Below are 17,640 nucleotides of genomic sequence, written 5' to 3'. Positions count from 1 at the left end.
CTTGGGAAGTGGCTGTATGGCCGCAATAGTACGGGACATTCTCATCGCATACAAGAAAGCAGTAGATACTGGCCACGACATACTGCTTCAGTGCATTCCTGGACATGTTGGCATACGGGGTAATGAAGCTGCAGATGAGATGGCTGATATAGCGCACCTATCGTCAACGGAACACACGGTGACATATTCCACGTCAGATGTGAAGCACATGTTAAAATTGCTGACAGAAGACATTTGCAGAAGACAATGGTTACAAGTCGACAGGCGGCCATCCTTGCTTCATCAGATTGACCCGGAGCTGAAATTCCGTGTTCCGTCCAGCATACCGCGACCTATACAAACACTTTTGCATCGGTTTCGCCTTAACGTTCCGTATGGTCAACAGTTTCTCCATAAAGTCGGTAGGGCTAGTTCAGCAAACTGTCCAGTGTGTGCATCTGTGGAAAACACGGAACACATCGTTATGCACTGCACAAGATGTGCATCCCAAAGGGCTACTGTCATGTATCTATTTAGTTGGGTGCATGTTACTAGCGCCCCCTATGCCGCTTGGTTGATGTTGGCGGTCGGGCCAGACTATCCCTTGTGTGACACATATTCATGCTGACACATGCCAGCATGTCCGTCGCTCGTCGTTGCACGTCTGTGTGCACATGTTTTGTTGTACTTGTAGTTCGTACGCAATACGTATAATAAACACTTCAAGATGCCCCTTCATGCTGTGACGGTTGCCGCTTTGGACTATGACATGGTGCCAGAAGTGGGGTCGACCGGTTGACAACGAGGATTGACTGTCAAGTAGGGTTGACAAGATGGCTACGTTCCTGAAGCAGGTACGCCCCTTTGAAACTACGTCGAACCCTGCTGAAGCACGCTCGGAGTGGCGCCGCGAGTACGAGACGTATGAACGTGCGCTAAAATACCACAAGGAAGATGACGAAACACGGCTATCTCTTCTGCTTCATGTGAGAGGAAAAGAACGCACGTTGGAGTTCCCAAAGGAGGAGACAACAGAGGCAGGTGGCAAAGCTCAAGAAAAGGCGAGGACGATGAAGAGCGTTTGGGACACATTAGACAAGTAGGGCGTACAGGAATCTCACGCATGCGTCGTTCGTGTTTAATAACTTGTGTCAGAAGCCTGGACAGCCATTTGATCAATTCCTTCAGGAAGTCAAGCTGCAAGCGGAGCTTTACGAGTTTGGGCTGCGTACGAGCGCAATGTCAAGGACCGTCTTGTTCTTGGCATAAAGGATAGCGCCCTTCGAGAGCGTTTGCTACGTGATGCCGCCATTACACTACAAAGCGTCGTTCTTCAGAGCAAGAGCGCGGAACTTTCAAAGAGTCACTCTCTAGCAGTCACCGTCCAGGAGGGTCACGTTGATGAACTGTATATACGACAGGTCAAAAGAAAGGAGCCTACAAACACTGGCGTGGAAGAGGCCTAGGCAGAGGACTAACTACGAAACCCCGGCAGGGGTTTCTTTTTCCTTCCTTTTCTTTTTCGTTTGCCCCTTCCCCCTTTTTTTTTCGGAATAGCAAGCCGGCTCTTTGCCTGGCTAACCTTTCCTTTCTTTTTTTCTTAATAAACATATCCCCCCCCCCCCCGGCAGGGCAACACGGAGCCGGAGTCTGTGTGGGGTAGTCCCCCCGGAGGGGCCTTGGCTGGTGAGCCCACCGTGTGCGGGATGCCCAGGAGACGGGTTGCCCGTTAGAGACGACAGAACCGTGTGGAAGGTGTGGCAGGACTCATCCCCCTCGCAACTGTCCAGCGTATGGGCAGCGTTGTGGAAAGTGTGGAAAATTGAACCACTTCGCGCAAGTCTGCAGAGCAGGACAACGTAACCCTAATCAAGTGAGGGCCTGTGTTCCAAACTGTCCCAACCGTGGTCATAACAAGCATGACTCTCAACTGCACGTTCTTACGGGTGATCATATGCAAGGGACATTGGGCGACTTCGTGTCCCTTGATGTCCTGACTGTTGACAGCCTTGAAGGGTCTGCATTCTGGACAGAAGACGTCAGAGTAGAAGGCCACCTTCTCAACTGCAAGCTTGACACAGGGTCCGAGGTGAATGTGATTTCAAAAGAGATTGTCCGAGCTTGGAATCCTAGACCTCTTGTCAGAAGGTCTCAACGCCGTGTCACAACGTATACTGGGGAGCAGCTTACTGTGGTCGGAGAGACAGTCTTGAGCTGCACTGCTAATGGACTTACGTGCCCTGTGACGTTTCTGGTCGTCGACTTGTCGTCGTCGCCCATACTGGGTGTTCAAGAATGTCAGATGTTCAACCTTCTCAAGAGAGTTTGCGAGGTTAAAGGTGAAGTGGCTCGACATGAGAGTATCAGGGAGACACCAGAGCAAGTTGTTGCAGAATATAAAGATGTTTTTCAAGGTGTTGGACGACTGCCAGGAACTCATAAGATCATACTAAAGGAAGATGTGAAGCCGCCTATTTCACCGCCCAGGAAAGTGCCTTTGGCCTTAGAGGAGAAGCTCAAGTTGGAGCTTGAGAGAATGGAACGAGACGGTGTCATTGCAAGAGTGACAGAGCCTACTGACTGGTGCAGTCCGCTTATAATTGTGCCGAAACCTAATGGAGACATTCGTGTATGTTTGGATCCTCGGAAGTTAAACGAGGCAATCAAGAGACCTCATTACCAGATCCCAACACAGGAAAGGCAGTTTGCAAGACTTCACGGGTCTACAGTATTTACGGTCATGGATGCATCACACGCCTTTCACCACCTGCAGCTGGATGAAGGAAGTTCTCGGTTATGTACGTTTGCTACGCCCTACGGTCGTTATCGCTTCTTGGTGATGCCCTATGGGTTGAACTGTGCCCCAGAAGCGTTTCAGCAGTCTGTGGACCAACTGTTTGCTGAGCTTCCAGACGTTCACCCATATTTTGACGACATTCTGCTGGCGTCTCGAGACATGGAGGAGCATTGCCAACAGCTTCGAAAGGTTCTTGAAGTGGCAAGGAAATCAAACCTGAAGCTTAATAAGGAAAAGCTACAGCTAGCAGTGCAAAGAGTTAAGTACCTTGGCCACGTGCTGACATCGCAAGGCGTGGAGCCTGATCCACAGAAGGTGAAGGCCATTACGGACTATCCTGTGCCGACAAGTAAGCAGCAGCTGCAACGGTTCATCGGAATGGTGACGTACCTCACTAAATTTGTTCCAAAAATGTCAGAAAGTAATCGTGTGCTAAGGCAGCTGCTACGGAAAGACGTTGAGTGGGTCTGGGATGAAAATTGTCAACAATGTTTTAAACACCTCAAGCAACTTCTGGTGACTGCTCCTGTGTTGTCATACTTCGACGCGAACTGTCCGGTGACACTGTCAGTGGATGCTAGCTCTTATGGATTGGGCGCTGTACTTCTTCAAAATGACCACCCTGTAGCCTATGCGTCAGTGTCGCTGACGAAGACACAACAACGATATTCACAGATAGAAAAAGAACTTTTGGCAGTCGTGTTTGCGGCAGAGCATTTTCACTATTTCACCTATGGTAGGGTTGTTGAAGTACAGACAGACCATAAGCCCCTAGTCGGACTCTCGCAAAAGCCTTTCGACTCCATATCACCGAGATTGCAACGACTGTTACTGCGACTGCAACATTATCAAGCGCAGCTTGTTTATGTTCCTGGAAAGGATCTTGCTGTTGCTGATGCGTTGTTGCGGGCACCACTGCAGGAAGTGACTAGGGAGGCGAGTTGTGAGGTACCAGCCTCATTGTGTCTTCTTGTGCAAGCATCGTCACTTACTTTGGACGCCATCAGAGGTGCAACAGCGAAAGATGAGACGTTGCAGCAAGTTGTTAGATATTGCCAGCAGGGCTGGCCACTGTGTCGTAAGCAGGTTCAGCTTGGAGCAAAACTGTACTGGGATTGCAGAGATGAGTTGCACGTGAAGGAAGGCTTACTTTGCCGAGGAAGACGTTTGGTGATTCACAAGAGTTGCAGGGAACATACCCTAAACAGACTTCATGAAGGTCATCGAGGTATGGTAGCATCCAAGATACGGGCACGAGAAGCCCTATACTGGCCAGGAATGTCAAGAGACATTGAGAGCAAGGTACAACAGTGTACGACATGCCAAGTAAACTACAGGAGCAACCCTCAAGAGACACTGCTTAGTGTACCCTTACCGTCACTGCCGTGGCAGAAGCCTGCCCTTGACTTTTTCTATCACCAAGGATTAACTTATCTACTCGTCATTGACCATTATTCCAAGTATGTTGAGTTGCAGGAAATGCCAAATGTGACCGCCAAGTGTGTCATAAACTTTTTGAAGTCCGTGTATGCACGCCACGGGATTCCGTCTGAGGTGATTTCCGACAATGGACCTCCCTTTAATTCTGCACTGTTCGCTTCCTTCAACAAGGAGTGGGGCATTTGTCACATAACCTCTAGCCCTCACTTTCCAAGATCCAATGGACTGGTGGAGAGAAGTGTGCAGACCATTAAGTCCACCTTGACGAAAACGTTGGATGATGAACAAGATGTTCATATTGCTCTACTTAATTATCGTGCGACACCGACAGAACACTTGCCATCTCCTGCCGAGATGTTGATGGGACGAAGAGTTAGAACATTGCTGCCAGCACTTCCGACCCTGTACAAGCCAAATTACCCCTGCGAAGACCATCAGAAAGGCCTAGAGTTGAGACAGAAGCAGCAGCACCGGTATGATAGAAGAAGTGCCCAGTTGTCTCAACTGGATGCAGGACAACCTGTGTGGGTAAGGCGAGGTACCAAGTGGATGGCTGCAGTCGTTCTACAGGTTGGCCCCAACCAAGAAGCTATCTGGTGAAGTTGTCAAGTGGTGGTGTCCGTAGAAGAAATAGATATCATCTGAGGCCACGTAAGGTGGACTGTGGCGCTGAGGAAGAAAGGAGCGCAGAGCAGTATTATTATTCACTTTCGCAAGAGACTATATAGTTCCACAGCAGGACAACCTGTTGGAGCAGGCCGAACCGCCGTCGTCTACACAGGATGCTGAGCCAACAGAAACAGCAGGGCTGCCGGTATCATCTCCACAGGGTGCGTCGTCTCAAAAGGAAACTGTAACTGTGCATCTGGAACCTGGAGTTCGCGTAACAAGGTCTGGAAGAGTTGTGCGACGTCCTGGATATCTTCAGGGTTATGACTGTGGCTAGAAACTTGCAGTTTTTGTGTTTGAGAGTTTACTGAGAACTGGGTGTAGTACGTTTTGGAGTTATTAATATTGTTGGAGTTGTTTCTTAACTTCAGTGTTAACTTTTGTTGGACTGATATTTATGTAGTATCTTAAAGCTAGAGAAAGCTTGAGGGGTTTGTTAGCAAAGAAAAAAAAAAGGGCATGTCATGTATCTATTTAGTTGGGTGCATGTTACTAGCGCCCCCTATGCCGCTTGGTTGATGTTGGCGGTCGGGCCAGACTATCCCTTGTGTGACACATATTCATGCTGACGCATGCCAGCATGTCCGTCGCTCGTCGTTGCACGTCTGTGTGCACATGTTTTGTTGTACTTGTAGTTCGTACGCAATACGTATAATAAACACTTCAAGATGCCCCTTCATGCTGTGACGGTTGCCGCTTTGGACTATGACAGCTACATTGAAGGTTGCTCTAGACCGCTTGGACAATAGAACATTCGATATAGTCAAGGTGCTGGGTGTATGGGAACCCGGGAAGAGAGATGCGGCGTTGTCAGCTCTTGTCAACTTCATAGTGAGCAGTGAGATGGTATCTGTATTTTAGGACCGCATTCTAGGCATGTGTCGTCGAGTTCCCCGTTCCTGTTAGTTTCTTAGCTAACTTCAGCTCACTTCAGCTCACTTCTAGGGGACGTAGCTACGCATATGCACGTACAGTTCGGTGACCGGGAGGGGTGATGTCTTTCTATTTTTACCTTTTCATCTTTGCAGTTTTCTTTCTCCTTTCATTCATTTCATTTCATTTGAGGGAGTAGCAGAATTCGTCTGTGACGAATTCAATATCTTCCGTTTTTTTTCTACAATCAAACTTAAACTCAACGTAGACTGTTGAATTCCGAAGACCATTTGCAATGTTCAGTGACAATTTGCAGTCCTAGGGAGTAAATGTAAAAGTCCTAGGGGGTTAGGGGACTAAGATAGAGAGTAATTGCAGTCTAGGGGACTAGAAGATGCAATTACTCCCCATTTTACTCCTTTCTTTCTTAGAGTGTAGCTGAGTGATCATCCGGTTTCCCAACCTGACTTTATTCTTTTGAACATTGCACAGGACACCAGTGTCCTCCTCCTTCAACCTTCTTACTTTGACAACGCTACTATCGAACGATAACTGCTATGTATAGGTCGTCGTGGTTCCAATAGGAATCGTGGAGTGGCTACTTCGCGATGAACACCGAGTGGCGAACCCAAACCCCGGGAAAGTGACATCGTGGTGCACTGCACTCCTGGCGGATGACATATACGACATTACGTTGGTCTCGCAAACCACCGCCAGCACGTGAACCGCGCTCCTTATGTGTGCGAGGCAACGAAACATTCGCTGTTTACTGAACAAGGTTAGGTTGAGTTGATGCGTGATGGAGTTGGGGAAACCTTTCTTTTTGGCCTTCTTGAGACATAGGCAAAGAGCAGACTAGGGAGTGGCTCAGTTCCACATACTTGTTAGGTAAATAAAAGCTTTAATTAATGGGCGTATGCAAATGGGCCACTCACTGCTCACCTCTTGGCCGATGTCTCTAAATGTTTGCCAAGTTATCTGAAAGCATCAGAATTATTCAGCAAGGAGGTTTTTGTGAAATATCCGTTATATGCGACATATACCTGTAAGAAAATGAAAATTTAACACACGCCCTAGAGCCAGCTACTAAATGTGCGTGTTTCCCTGATCGGGTCTGTACGCTTACCTGGTAGCCACGTGAACTATACTTTGAGTTCGCGTCGTATAGGGTCACAGCAGCGAGTCTGCAAATCTGTCTGTCGTGAGTCTGTCCCTCTGCGCCTGTGAACTCGCCGTGGGCAATGCGCTCTGATCTGTTGCACCAAGCAATTACATTAGAGTGTTGTAAGCACTGCAACTTCGAGCGGCATGCGCTACACGTCCTACATCCTCCAACTTCAAAACTTGTTTCTCATTCGGATGGTGTATAGGGGCCCGTTTGGCTCAATACGGTATGTCGAGTTTGGAGGGGTGACGCTAGCGCTGCTCTGTCCTGAAGGTACCCGGGTTCGAATCCCGGTGCTGGCTGTGCTGGCTGGGGTTTTTCCTGGGTTTTCCTGAGACGCTTTCAGACATATGTCGGCACAGTTCCCTCAGAAGTCGGCCCAGGACTCACATTCCCCCAGGGCGTTAGTCATGACGTTGCCCACCTATGTGATGCCGACCAGGGTGTCGAACCGAAATGTTTTTCGTTCTCGTTTTCGTTCCGGTTACATCATAAACGATCCGGTACCGGTTCTGCTCCGGAGCAAAAAAATAACGGTTCATACCGGTTTTTAACCGGTTCCGCTTCTGCTGAGAATATTTATCCCCACAAAAAAAATCAATGTTACAAAATGTAAACCCGTTTATTCCGCATACATGGTATTTAATATTAATAGACAGCTGTGAAATTGGTAGCTCCTGGTTCCTGTAGGTTACTGTCTGTTCAAATAGGCTTTCTCCTTTCTTGAAGCACATGCTACAAACGGACTTGTTTGTCGTGATGTCATACGTAAAATGCTTTCTTGCTGGGTTGGAGCGATCGCGTCCCATCCGAATGTCTGTTGCTACTGTCTAGCCACCAAGCACCACCGCATGAGTACGACGCAAATCGAGGAACACCTTCACTCACAAACGCGCTCGACGGCTCCGTTTTATTTTCTTTGTGTCCTGTCCACAAAAGAGTTGCCACTTCGCACGGGCTTGCCCTCGCGTATACGTAAATGTATTCAACATAGCTGCTCTCAAGCAAGGGACGCGTTGCGCGACATTACCGATAAAGAAGCCGTTATACAGCCCCCTTGGGTGAATGATAAACCATTACAAAGGGAGCCTAAGGGTCATAGTATACCGACATACATTCCACCGTAACCGTAACCCTCGTATGGTACCCATGACATGACTTCAGAGCACACGGCGTCTGTTTCATTCGCCTACCCGTAGTCGAAACCGGCGAAGTTTTATTTTGGACCGAAAACCGTTAAATATATTTTTCGGTTTCCCTCCTGAGCGAAAAAAACGTATACGGTTTCGATTCCGTTCCGGTTCGCACCAAAATAGCGGTTTTCGGTTCCGGTTTTCGGTTCGCTCCGACACCCTGATGCCGACAACGGCGAGCCCTTTCACCAGCACCACGACCACCACCACCACCGCTGCTCTCTCCTCCAACGGGTTATTCTTGCAATCTGTCTGAAGTTACCCCATGCCTGCGTTTTTACATGTGCACGCCAGTTCAACGGCTTAATCGCTGGCATTCATGGTATAATCAATCACGCTCTGTTGACTTAAATTTTTCCGTCAACTGCTTCCCACCAATGGCTTCTGCTTTTATGTGTGAAAGTATGTCTTCTTGTATGCTACACCGAAGCCACAAGAACAGGGTACACTGAGTAGATGGATAAGCCAGGTGCACAGTAACACGTTGCACTAACACAGCTTATTGCTCAGTATACTTGAAGTACTTTGCGATTTGTTTAGATTTCAGTATGGTACTCAGTACTGTCCTTAAAGTACCAATGGTGGTACTTTACTTTGTGTACAGTTTTGAGGTGATGTTTGCTCGTCACTGTATCGTGTCGTGCGTTGATCAAGATGTATGTATACATACAACATGAAATGTGCAGTTTGGGGCTTTTTGGGTTGCGTTTGGGCTTTGGTTTCGTTTGGGCTTAACGTTTTGGGCTGCAACACAACCAATGCTGCTCACACGTTGCGACCGCCTGTAAAGCAAGTATGAATAGCCGGAGAGACCCCAGACGAAGATCACACATATGAGCACTTTTCCCGCTTAGCCACTACAGTGGACTGACTGATTGAGTCGGTCACAATATTATCGCTGCAGGAGCTTTCTGGACAAGAAAGAAATCTGCTGCTGGCAAGTTGCTCTCCTTCAGCCTCGGAAAAGCTACATCGTATGAGTGATGTGGTACAATTTCGCGTCATATTTAGGTTCTTGTATTCATTAAAATCCCATAAAACTCCCTGAGCTTACATTTAAAGGCTTTAAATTTCATCAAAGATAGGATGAGAGCAACAGACAAAATCTTGCCATGTCAACCCTGGGTCAACATAACCACAAATCCAAATAATGGAAGAGGCCCTGGGTACACAACAATAAGTTAGTGTGTTCTCCAGTGCTAAGTCACGTCGCAAACCACAATTTCTTTCGTTTCTATGGCCCGGTTTCACCAATGCTGTTTAACTTTGAAACGGGATCAAGGGTTGCTAAAAATTAAACTTGACACCCAATTCTTTTTTATAAACGTTAGTTGATGACGTGATGAATGTTTCAGTGATAATAATTCCCTTTAGTGAAGCAGTGTTAAGCGTTAAATTCACGTTAAGAGACAGTTGATCTCTGTCCAAATGGTGATCGACGTTGGTGAAACCGGGCCTATAAGACGCGCACTTTGCGTCATTTCGTCGCGACTCACTTTCTTCCGCTAGTTAGGAGACCGCGGTTGATCAGATTTCCTTTCTGGAGGCGGGAGCTAAATAGCTTTCAACATCTTGAACTCGCGTAAAGCGTCCACAATATTTTTGGCGAAGAAAGTATGGCGAACGCTGCAGCACCGCATGTATCAGCATACTCCTTATAGACGACTTTCTGTTTACAAGCATGTGGTGTCACGGGAGAACCGGTTCGATGTTATATTTTGCCGCGGTTGGCAAGAGGCGGGGAAAACGCGTCGGCTGATAAAGCTAATAGTGCATACCAGCATGCTTTGCGCGGAGGCGTCACGTAATCAATGACGTAGAGGTACAGGTCGTCTATACGCGGGAGAGTTGACGAAAGTCGCCGCGTGCGGCTTTGTAGGCTGCGTACTGGCGCACCCTCTTGAAGAGCAGAACAGGTCTTGGGCGCCCTTTACAATGTACAGGTTTTTTACAAGGTAATTTACGAGGTTAGCATTCTGATAAATTATTAATGTATGCTATGTTTGATGCGATATTCGTCGCCAATGATCATCAAGTAAGAGATCTACCTATGGAGGTAGCCTCTATTGGCGTACAAGATACGGCAAATATAGTGAAATCACACTGAGGTGTACTACGCTTGTAACGACGATTACGGCTGTTGGAGAATGTAGAGGGTTGGGTCAAGACCCACTTGGCAAAGGTAACAACAAAAGTATAAAACACTGAAGCTTTCCCTTGATAGCTTCCTGGTCACGCAGCTTCTCCGTAACTCTATGGGGAAGCTTTGCCCAGGGACAGGAGCGCCCGCGTGGTGGCGCTGCCATCAGAACACGGGAGAGAGACGCCTGCGTCTCCCATTGCAGTACACGTTTTTCGGCTGTTGTCGCGTTATAACAGTGTGCTAGCAGCATTCCAGAGACATGTTGTGTTACCAAGTGCCGCTCTGGGTATTCGAGGGGTGGCAAGGTAGTCATGTTCGCTTTTCCTGCGTATTCTGACAAGCGTGAGAAGTGGAAACGTGCCATCCATTGCATTGATGGTGGGCAGTTCAGTTTTGACTCCCCCGACACGTGTCTGCGAGAAGCACTTTGACCATAGCGATGTCGTATGGCACTACGAACTCGTCATCAACGGCGATAAAGTGCTGCACAAGCGTGGAAAGTCAATGCTTCGCGAAGATTCAGTGCCGCGTATATTCGACGGCTGCCGTCGTATCTGAGCACGCCGAAACTGCAGCCGTTCCGTCAGACAACGATGCCAGGGAAACAGCCCCGTAAAAAGAAAGCGTGTGCCGTAGACACCAACAACAAACTTAGTGCTTTTATGGATGGAATCTGAAAGAAAATTGCTCATGCAACTGGGGCTTTTGAGCTGATTTGGCTCCCAGGGATGTCAACATTTGTAATAATCGTGTAATCGCGATCGAGCGATCGCGTCAAATGCCAAGGCAGCGTTCACACGGGGCAACTTTTTTCAGCAACTATGAGCAACTTTGGAGTTTTTGGCAGTCGGCCAACACCGGCAACCTCCAGCAACTCGAGTTGCAAGGATAGTCGCGGTTCCTTTCAGTCTCGTGAAAGAAATGAGGTCGACACGATAGATGATTAAAACAAGAGATGAAAGACAAGGACACAGCGGTTAAATTTTGTGACATGTCTATCAGTCGGGATCTCTTTAGACGCTATACTTTTGTCTTCATCAGCTTCGCAGCAACGACTGAGAGTAACTCACCTGGTACCTCGTGAAAGGACTGGTGTGATTGCGATCGGCCGATCGCGCGCCGTCATGGGCGCAGCAAATGCCCGCAATTAACTGTAAAAGGTACTGTACCATAAATACAGATCACCTTACCACCGTGCCCTATGCACATAAACTGCGCTAGAATCTCCGGTTGAGGGTTTGAAGATAGGAGACTCGCGACAATACATTCGTGCCACTCGAAGTGGTCGGCAGCAGCTTTCCGCATAAAATAATGCCGAACAGAAAACGATTATTCGATTATAGTCTGCCTGCTGCAATGCAGCAGGCAACCATTGCAACAAATAATTTTCTCGTAGGATGTTTGGAAAAGCGCAAAAACAACACTGCATCTGCCGTTCCCATGACTGGCCCGAGCGGGAGATTCTACTATGGCCCGCCATAATTCTACCGCGTTCCGATCGCGGCGCCACCACGCGGCTCCCGTTGTCCCTAGCCAGCCCATCAACTACGTGCACTAGCTGAAGATAACCGATTGAAAATACTAAATCTGGAACCGCTATGTGAAGGCAAAACAACATGGACAAAGGGAATCCATTCGTCAACGATAGACTATGTCCTGGTCAATGAATACTGTAACAGTCCAGCAACCGCTTGGGAACTTGTCATTGATGAAGAGGGCCGACCAAATTGTGGTAGTGATCACAACCTTCTTAAACCTTCGCTCAATATAAAAAGTCCAAACACTACAGCCCCAACTAGAAAACCCGGACGATCTGCAAAAAAAGAGTAAACTGTGGAAAATTCACGACGAGGAAAACATGCAAAAATTTGCGGAACTACTTGAGTCCAACCTTCCTGAGGCACCACATATAACCTACAAACAATTCATGGAACATATCGAAAGTGCAGCTACCAAAACTGTCGGAAAAACATCACTAAGGAAGTCGACCAAGCGCAGACCCAACCAGCCGTGGTTCGACGACGAAGTCAAGGCGGCAATCGAATATAGGAAACAGCTCAACAGAGATAGAAGACTGGCAATAAGGCTAAAGAAAGATTTCTCGGCAGAAGAACGTCTATACCAAGAACAGAAACAAAAGGTACATTTGATAGTCGCAGATAAAATCCAGACCTTTCATAAAAAAATTGCGGAACAGATTAAGGAGAAGGGTCAGAGAGCCGGATCAGCTCTATGGTGCTACATCAGAGGCATGAGCCAACAAACAGAAAGTGGACCAGCCCATGCATTCTACGACAAGGACCACAACTTGCTCACCTCGGCCTTAGACATAGAAAAATTCCCTACGATCTACTTTAGACAACAACAACAGGAACTCCTACAGAGGCAAGCAGCAGCTACTCCAACAGACAATGGAGAAATCACAAGCGTGACAACTACCATAATGGACTTCAGCGTAACAGAAGTAGAAAATAAAATTTAAACGCTTGCATCGGGTAAGGCAACAGGCCCAGACGGTATACCCAACGAATTCTTGAAAACCTTGCAACGTAAAGCAACTGAAACATTGACTATGCTCTTCAACGAAGTACTGCACACCAAAAGGATACCAGAAGAATGGAGACAAGCCAACAGCCAGCTAATTTATAAAGGCAAGAATAAACCGAAAGAAGAACTAAATTCATATCGGCCCATAGCATTGCAAAGCAATATCTACAAACTATTCGCGGCACTTCCGGCAGAGAGGTTACAAAACGAATGCGACCAAAAACTATCGGATACACAAAATGGATGCAGGAAAAACAGGAGAGCAAGTGATAACATCTTTATTCTCACCCAGCTTATTGAAGCAGCGCAAGCGGAACGCAAGGACTTACAGCTGACCTTTCTGGATATTGAAAAAGCTTATGATGCTGTGCCACACAACACGCTCTTCATGAAAATGCATGCGGTGGACATTTCGAAGCACATGACAGATTTGATCAGAGCCATTTACAAGGACTGCTCAAACAAATACCACATAGGAAATTTCACATCGAAAACAGTAAAGCATGAGGTCGGCTTAAGACGGGGATGACCCCTCTCGCCGACCCTTTTCAACATATTCATCAATGACCTCCTCGTTGCACTCGACTCCACGCAAAAAGGAGTGCACTTGCATACCCAAAAGGCAGACGGGAGCGTAGAAGACACTTGGATTACCACCCTGGCGTTCGCGGATGATATTGTTCTGATTGCAAATAACACCGAGGACACGCAGGAGCTTCTGAATATCTGCTCGGAAAAGGGACGCTCCGATGGCATACGTTTCAGCAAATAAAAATCTAACGTGATGACCTTCGGAAATCAAACTACCAAAGCACGGCTTCATCTGCGGGGCTACGAAGTCCAAGCTACGCAGGCATACACTTATCTTGGTATCGAAATCGAAAACAAGAAAGATTACCTACTCCAGCATGAGTTAAACCGTATAAGGAAAATTAATATGAAAAAAGGCCAAACTTGGAACTTATCCCGACACTCCTACCATCCTTACGAAGTGGGTAGACTGCTTTGGAAAACGGCTGCCGTACCAATTGCCACCTACGCCAACGACGTCATATGTCTAAGCAGTGAAACTCTAAAGCAACTGGAGCGACAACAACGCGAGATTGGTAAGTGGATACTACACGGTTCATTTGCCACCCCAAACCCAGCTATCCAGGGCGAAATGGGCTGGTCGTCTTACTCTTACCGGGAAGCCCGCTCCAAAACCCGTTTTCTAGGACGACTCATCCACAGACCAGACTACACACTGATCACCCACGTTTTTCGCCATCTGCGCGACACAGGCCTCCGCACCAAGTGGATTAAAAAAGTAAATCAGATAGACCGCATATACAGCAAAGACACCGTCCGCCATAAAGCCAGACCGAACAAGAGTGGAACAACACAGTTAAAAAGGAGATGCATTGGATGAAGAAGATAATTGGCATACTACAACGATGAAAAAGTAGAGCATGAACATCTATAGCCAAAATAAGATTGCACCAGCCCCGGAACCATTCTACAAAGGAGACCGACCCAGTGGACTCCTGTTTCAGGCTCGGACAGGATCGAATCTGACCAGGAAAAGATTATCTGAATTGTTTGGGAGGGACCCCCCAACGTGTCCGCTATGCGACACCGATGAAATTGAAGATCTCGAACATGTCTTAAGATCATGCCCTGCATTACATGTACCAGCACTGCAAAAACCTGTTACCTCCGCCCTCGGATTCGACAACGCAGACAAGGGCACCATCAATGAAACAAAACGACGCCTACTAGCATGGGATAAGGCCACACAAGTACAATCCAGGAGCCCTAACACAAAAAGTCATGCCTCAGCCACGGCCAGCGATTGAGGAACTGCGCCTCAGCGGACATTCTCTGAAAATTAGAAACCGAAAGTAAACCCGACCATTGTACACTAAAAAAGCCAACACCGAATCCCGAGGCCAAGACGATCGAAGCCAGCAGGATCCCAGTGACTACAGCGACTACAGTGACGGTGTATGTGCAACTGTGCAGCGACACTAGTGACACCCCACGAACAACCCAGCGGATGTGTTATCCTCTTCTTCCCTTTCTTTTTTCTAGACAATTTGTCTAGATCCTCGCTCGTGGTATCTCCTTTTGGGCAGATACCTGCCCTGTTTCGAAAGGGATTAAGCAAACCTGAACCTGAACCCTAGGCCAACTTTTTGGCGGAGCTGCATGACCAGAAAGCTATCGAGGGACCATGCTTTAATGGACACAAGCTTTAATGCAGTGGACTGCATTTCGTCAGGTGTTTTATATGTTTACTGGGCTGATAACGTTCGAGACACCCCCATCCTGGTAAATATCGTGTTTTTAACTCAAGCTACCGTCTATAATGTGATTACTTAGTAAATAATGTAGTAAACCCAAAATTTTTCCCTGTTTGCTTACATCATGCCACTAAGGGTCACGTGTCCTAGATGTCTCCGAAAAATAACGTGCGCTTGCCTCCTTTCTTTTGACATCTACCAGACGTCCCAGAGACATAGAAAGTAAGACACTTTTCGAAGTCACACTGATGGACGTACAGGTTAGAGCACTTCACGGGCCTAGTTTTCAGGCCCGTGCACGGCCCAGGCCCGGCTGCTACGGCCCGCACCCAGCCCAACGTCTTCTACAGATTTCCAGCCCGGGCCCATGCTCAGGCCCTATCCGAGCCCGCCTCTGCTCTATGTGTTCTCGGGGCACGGAGGCGTATTTAGATTTACTAAAGAGCCAAGCGCAGCGAAGAAAAGGACGCAGCTGATTGGTAGAGAGTGAGGAGGTACACTCGAACGTATCGGCTGTGTTTCTCTGCTGGCAAGCCGCTCTGCGTTTGCATGCTTGGGAAGGCAGCGCGCAGTGGCGCGTGGCCAATATGTATATGTACCTTGAGGTTCAAGAGAGACTAATCTCTGCTCTATTGCGCATGCACCGGGTGTTAGTTCCCCTTTCTCGAACTCTCACGAGAACGAAATCATATCCCAACACCTAAGCTAACTGACGCTCGTGCAGGACCCTCAGCTCGCCCGCCACACCAATCGTCCACAAATGTGTGTGAGTGCACGTGTGAAATCCAGACCCATTACACGAAAAAAGCATGATCATATATAAAAAGTGATAGTTCTCAGATGAGAATACCATGCTATCCCATACCCAATGGGGAAAAAAGTGACATGAAAATTCAGCTGTCGAGCCTCGTGAAATATGGTCGCGTACATGCCCGACCATGGCCTGCGTTGTCAAGCCCGTACCCGTACCTCCCGCATAAAAAAAGCAGAAGGCCCAGAAAAAAAGAAGCAAGAATAAAAGCAAAAGGCCCTCATAAAAACAGCAAAGCCTAGCCCGCAGGCTGAGCTTTCGGGTAAGCCCGGGCCCGTGCAGTATAGGAAACATCGAACAGACGTCGCGGACATATGTGGCCTTTGTGGGACGTACCTGGGATATTTCTGGTTTACTGGGTTGCGCTTCCGGGATGGGGCAGAATTAGTGCCTTCTTATGAGTAAACGATTTCAGCTGCCCCGTCCTCTTCACTTCATTCCATATCATCATGGTGGACTGGGGGCCGACGCGTCAGATCCACCAACTCTGGACTGCGCATCCTCGAACGTTGCAGGAGCGCTTTCTGAGGGAGCCGGAGGTGCTGTAGCTGCAGAACACAACACACTACACAACAGCTGAGGCTTTGTATTGTGTTGTCCTTTCTTCTGTGTTCCAGCCTCAGAACATCAATTTCCGTCGTATTCAACAGATGCTGCTTGCATCGCCCCGTTGTATGAATGTGTGCGTGAGTGAGGAAACATGTAAGTGTGAAAGTGGTTTGAGTCAGTGAGTGAGTGGATGTAGTTTGTCCCTTCAAATGTCGCACCCTTGGAAGTGGTTGAGCAGGTGTGTATTTAGAGTGCTGACTCATGTAGGAATCGGTCCGTTCAACTATGCTCAGATTTATCAGGATGTGCTATAAGGATGTTGATACCCGCCTTCTTGACAACGGAGTTGCTTCAGATCCACTCCGAATCCGACGCTCGATGAGCCAAGGTTGACCTATGTCGCTTCCGCAGAGAGCGCCTTGACGAGCGATGGTTGTTCTGGTGGTTGTTACGTGCTTTCATTCTTCTTGGCATTACACGTGCGCAGATGCGCGAAGGTGGAGCGTATTCATTCGACCGAAATCGAACGCTCCGCTTCAGACGCGTTTGCAAGGTCAAATCTTTCAACAGGCGCGTCTTCGATTACGAGTATAGGAAATACTGAAGCGTCGCCCTCAACTTTGATTATGTTACTGCGATAAATGCACTTAGTAGAAGCGAAGACACAAATTCATCGACGACCGAGACTAACATGACGTCACCGTTTGAGGCTTCAACATCAACATCGTCTCGGCACCAACAAAATAAGAAAAAAAATATGAAAACGACAGCAGTGTCGCTGACGCGCCTCTGTCCACAGCGGGAATCGGGTGACTACATTGGCGCGCACAATACTACTACGCTCGCTGAACTTCACCTCCATAGGCGAAGGTCGCACCACATGCTTAAAAAAGTTGCAAGGCTGAACCATAGACTCCTATATACATATATGGGAGGCTATGGCTGAGCTAAAGGAAGTTCCTTACGGTTAGCTTCCTCGCAGAATTTTTGTGCAAACGGGCCCAGATGCTTCTGATAGGTTGCCAACTCCCAAAACCATTGTTTCTGCCCTTGGCAGTGGCGCGTGACTTAGTTTTGTCAGTGGAAATTACTATTAGCTCCAATGTTCTTTCGTGAAAAGATACTCATGCAGGCCAAAATTTATGAAACCATCTGATGTTGCACAGTTGACGGTTATTTCATGCAAACT

General features: G+C 47.8%; 1 protein-coding gene across 1 annotated transcript; it reads left to right on the top strand.

The window, feature by feature from the left end:
* Nucleotides 1-812: 812 nt before the first annotated feature.
* On the top strand, nucleotides 813-4,816 carry LOC135395649 (uncharacterized protein K02A2.6-like). The gene is made up of 2 exons (XM_064626745.1): nucleotides 813-1,078; nucleotides 1,828-4,816. The coding sequence occupies exons 1-2, from the start codon at nucleotides 813-815 to the stop codon at nucleotides 4,814-4,816; spliced, it is 3,255 nt and encodes a 1,084-aa protein (XP_064482815.1).
* Nucleotides 4,817-17,640: the final 12,824 nt, after the last annotated feature.

Source organism: Ornithodoros turicata, chromosome 5 (genome assembly GCF_037126465.1).
Source record: "Ornithodoros turicata isolate Travis chromosome 5, ASM3712646v1, whole genome shotgun sequence".
NCBI classification, from domain to species: domain Eukaryota; kingdom Metazoa; phylum Arthropoda; class Arachnida; order Ixodida; family Argasidae; genus Ornithodoros; species Ornithodoros turicata.
Note: the sequence above shows the minus strand (reverse complement) of the source record. Positions and strands in the feature narration are given on the sequence as shown.

Coding starts and splice junctions, on each gene's coding strand:
- LOC135395649 (XM_064626745.1), top strand. CDS start 813: ATGGCTACGTTCCTGAAGCAGGTACGCCCCTTTGAAACTACGTCGAAC. Junction 1,079..1,827: donor GTTTGGGACACATTAGACAA/GTAGGGCGTACA, acceptor GCAAGTCTGCAG/AGCAGGACAACGTAACCCTA.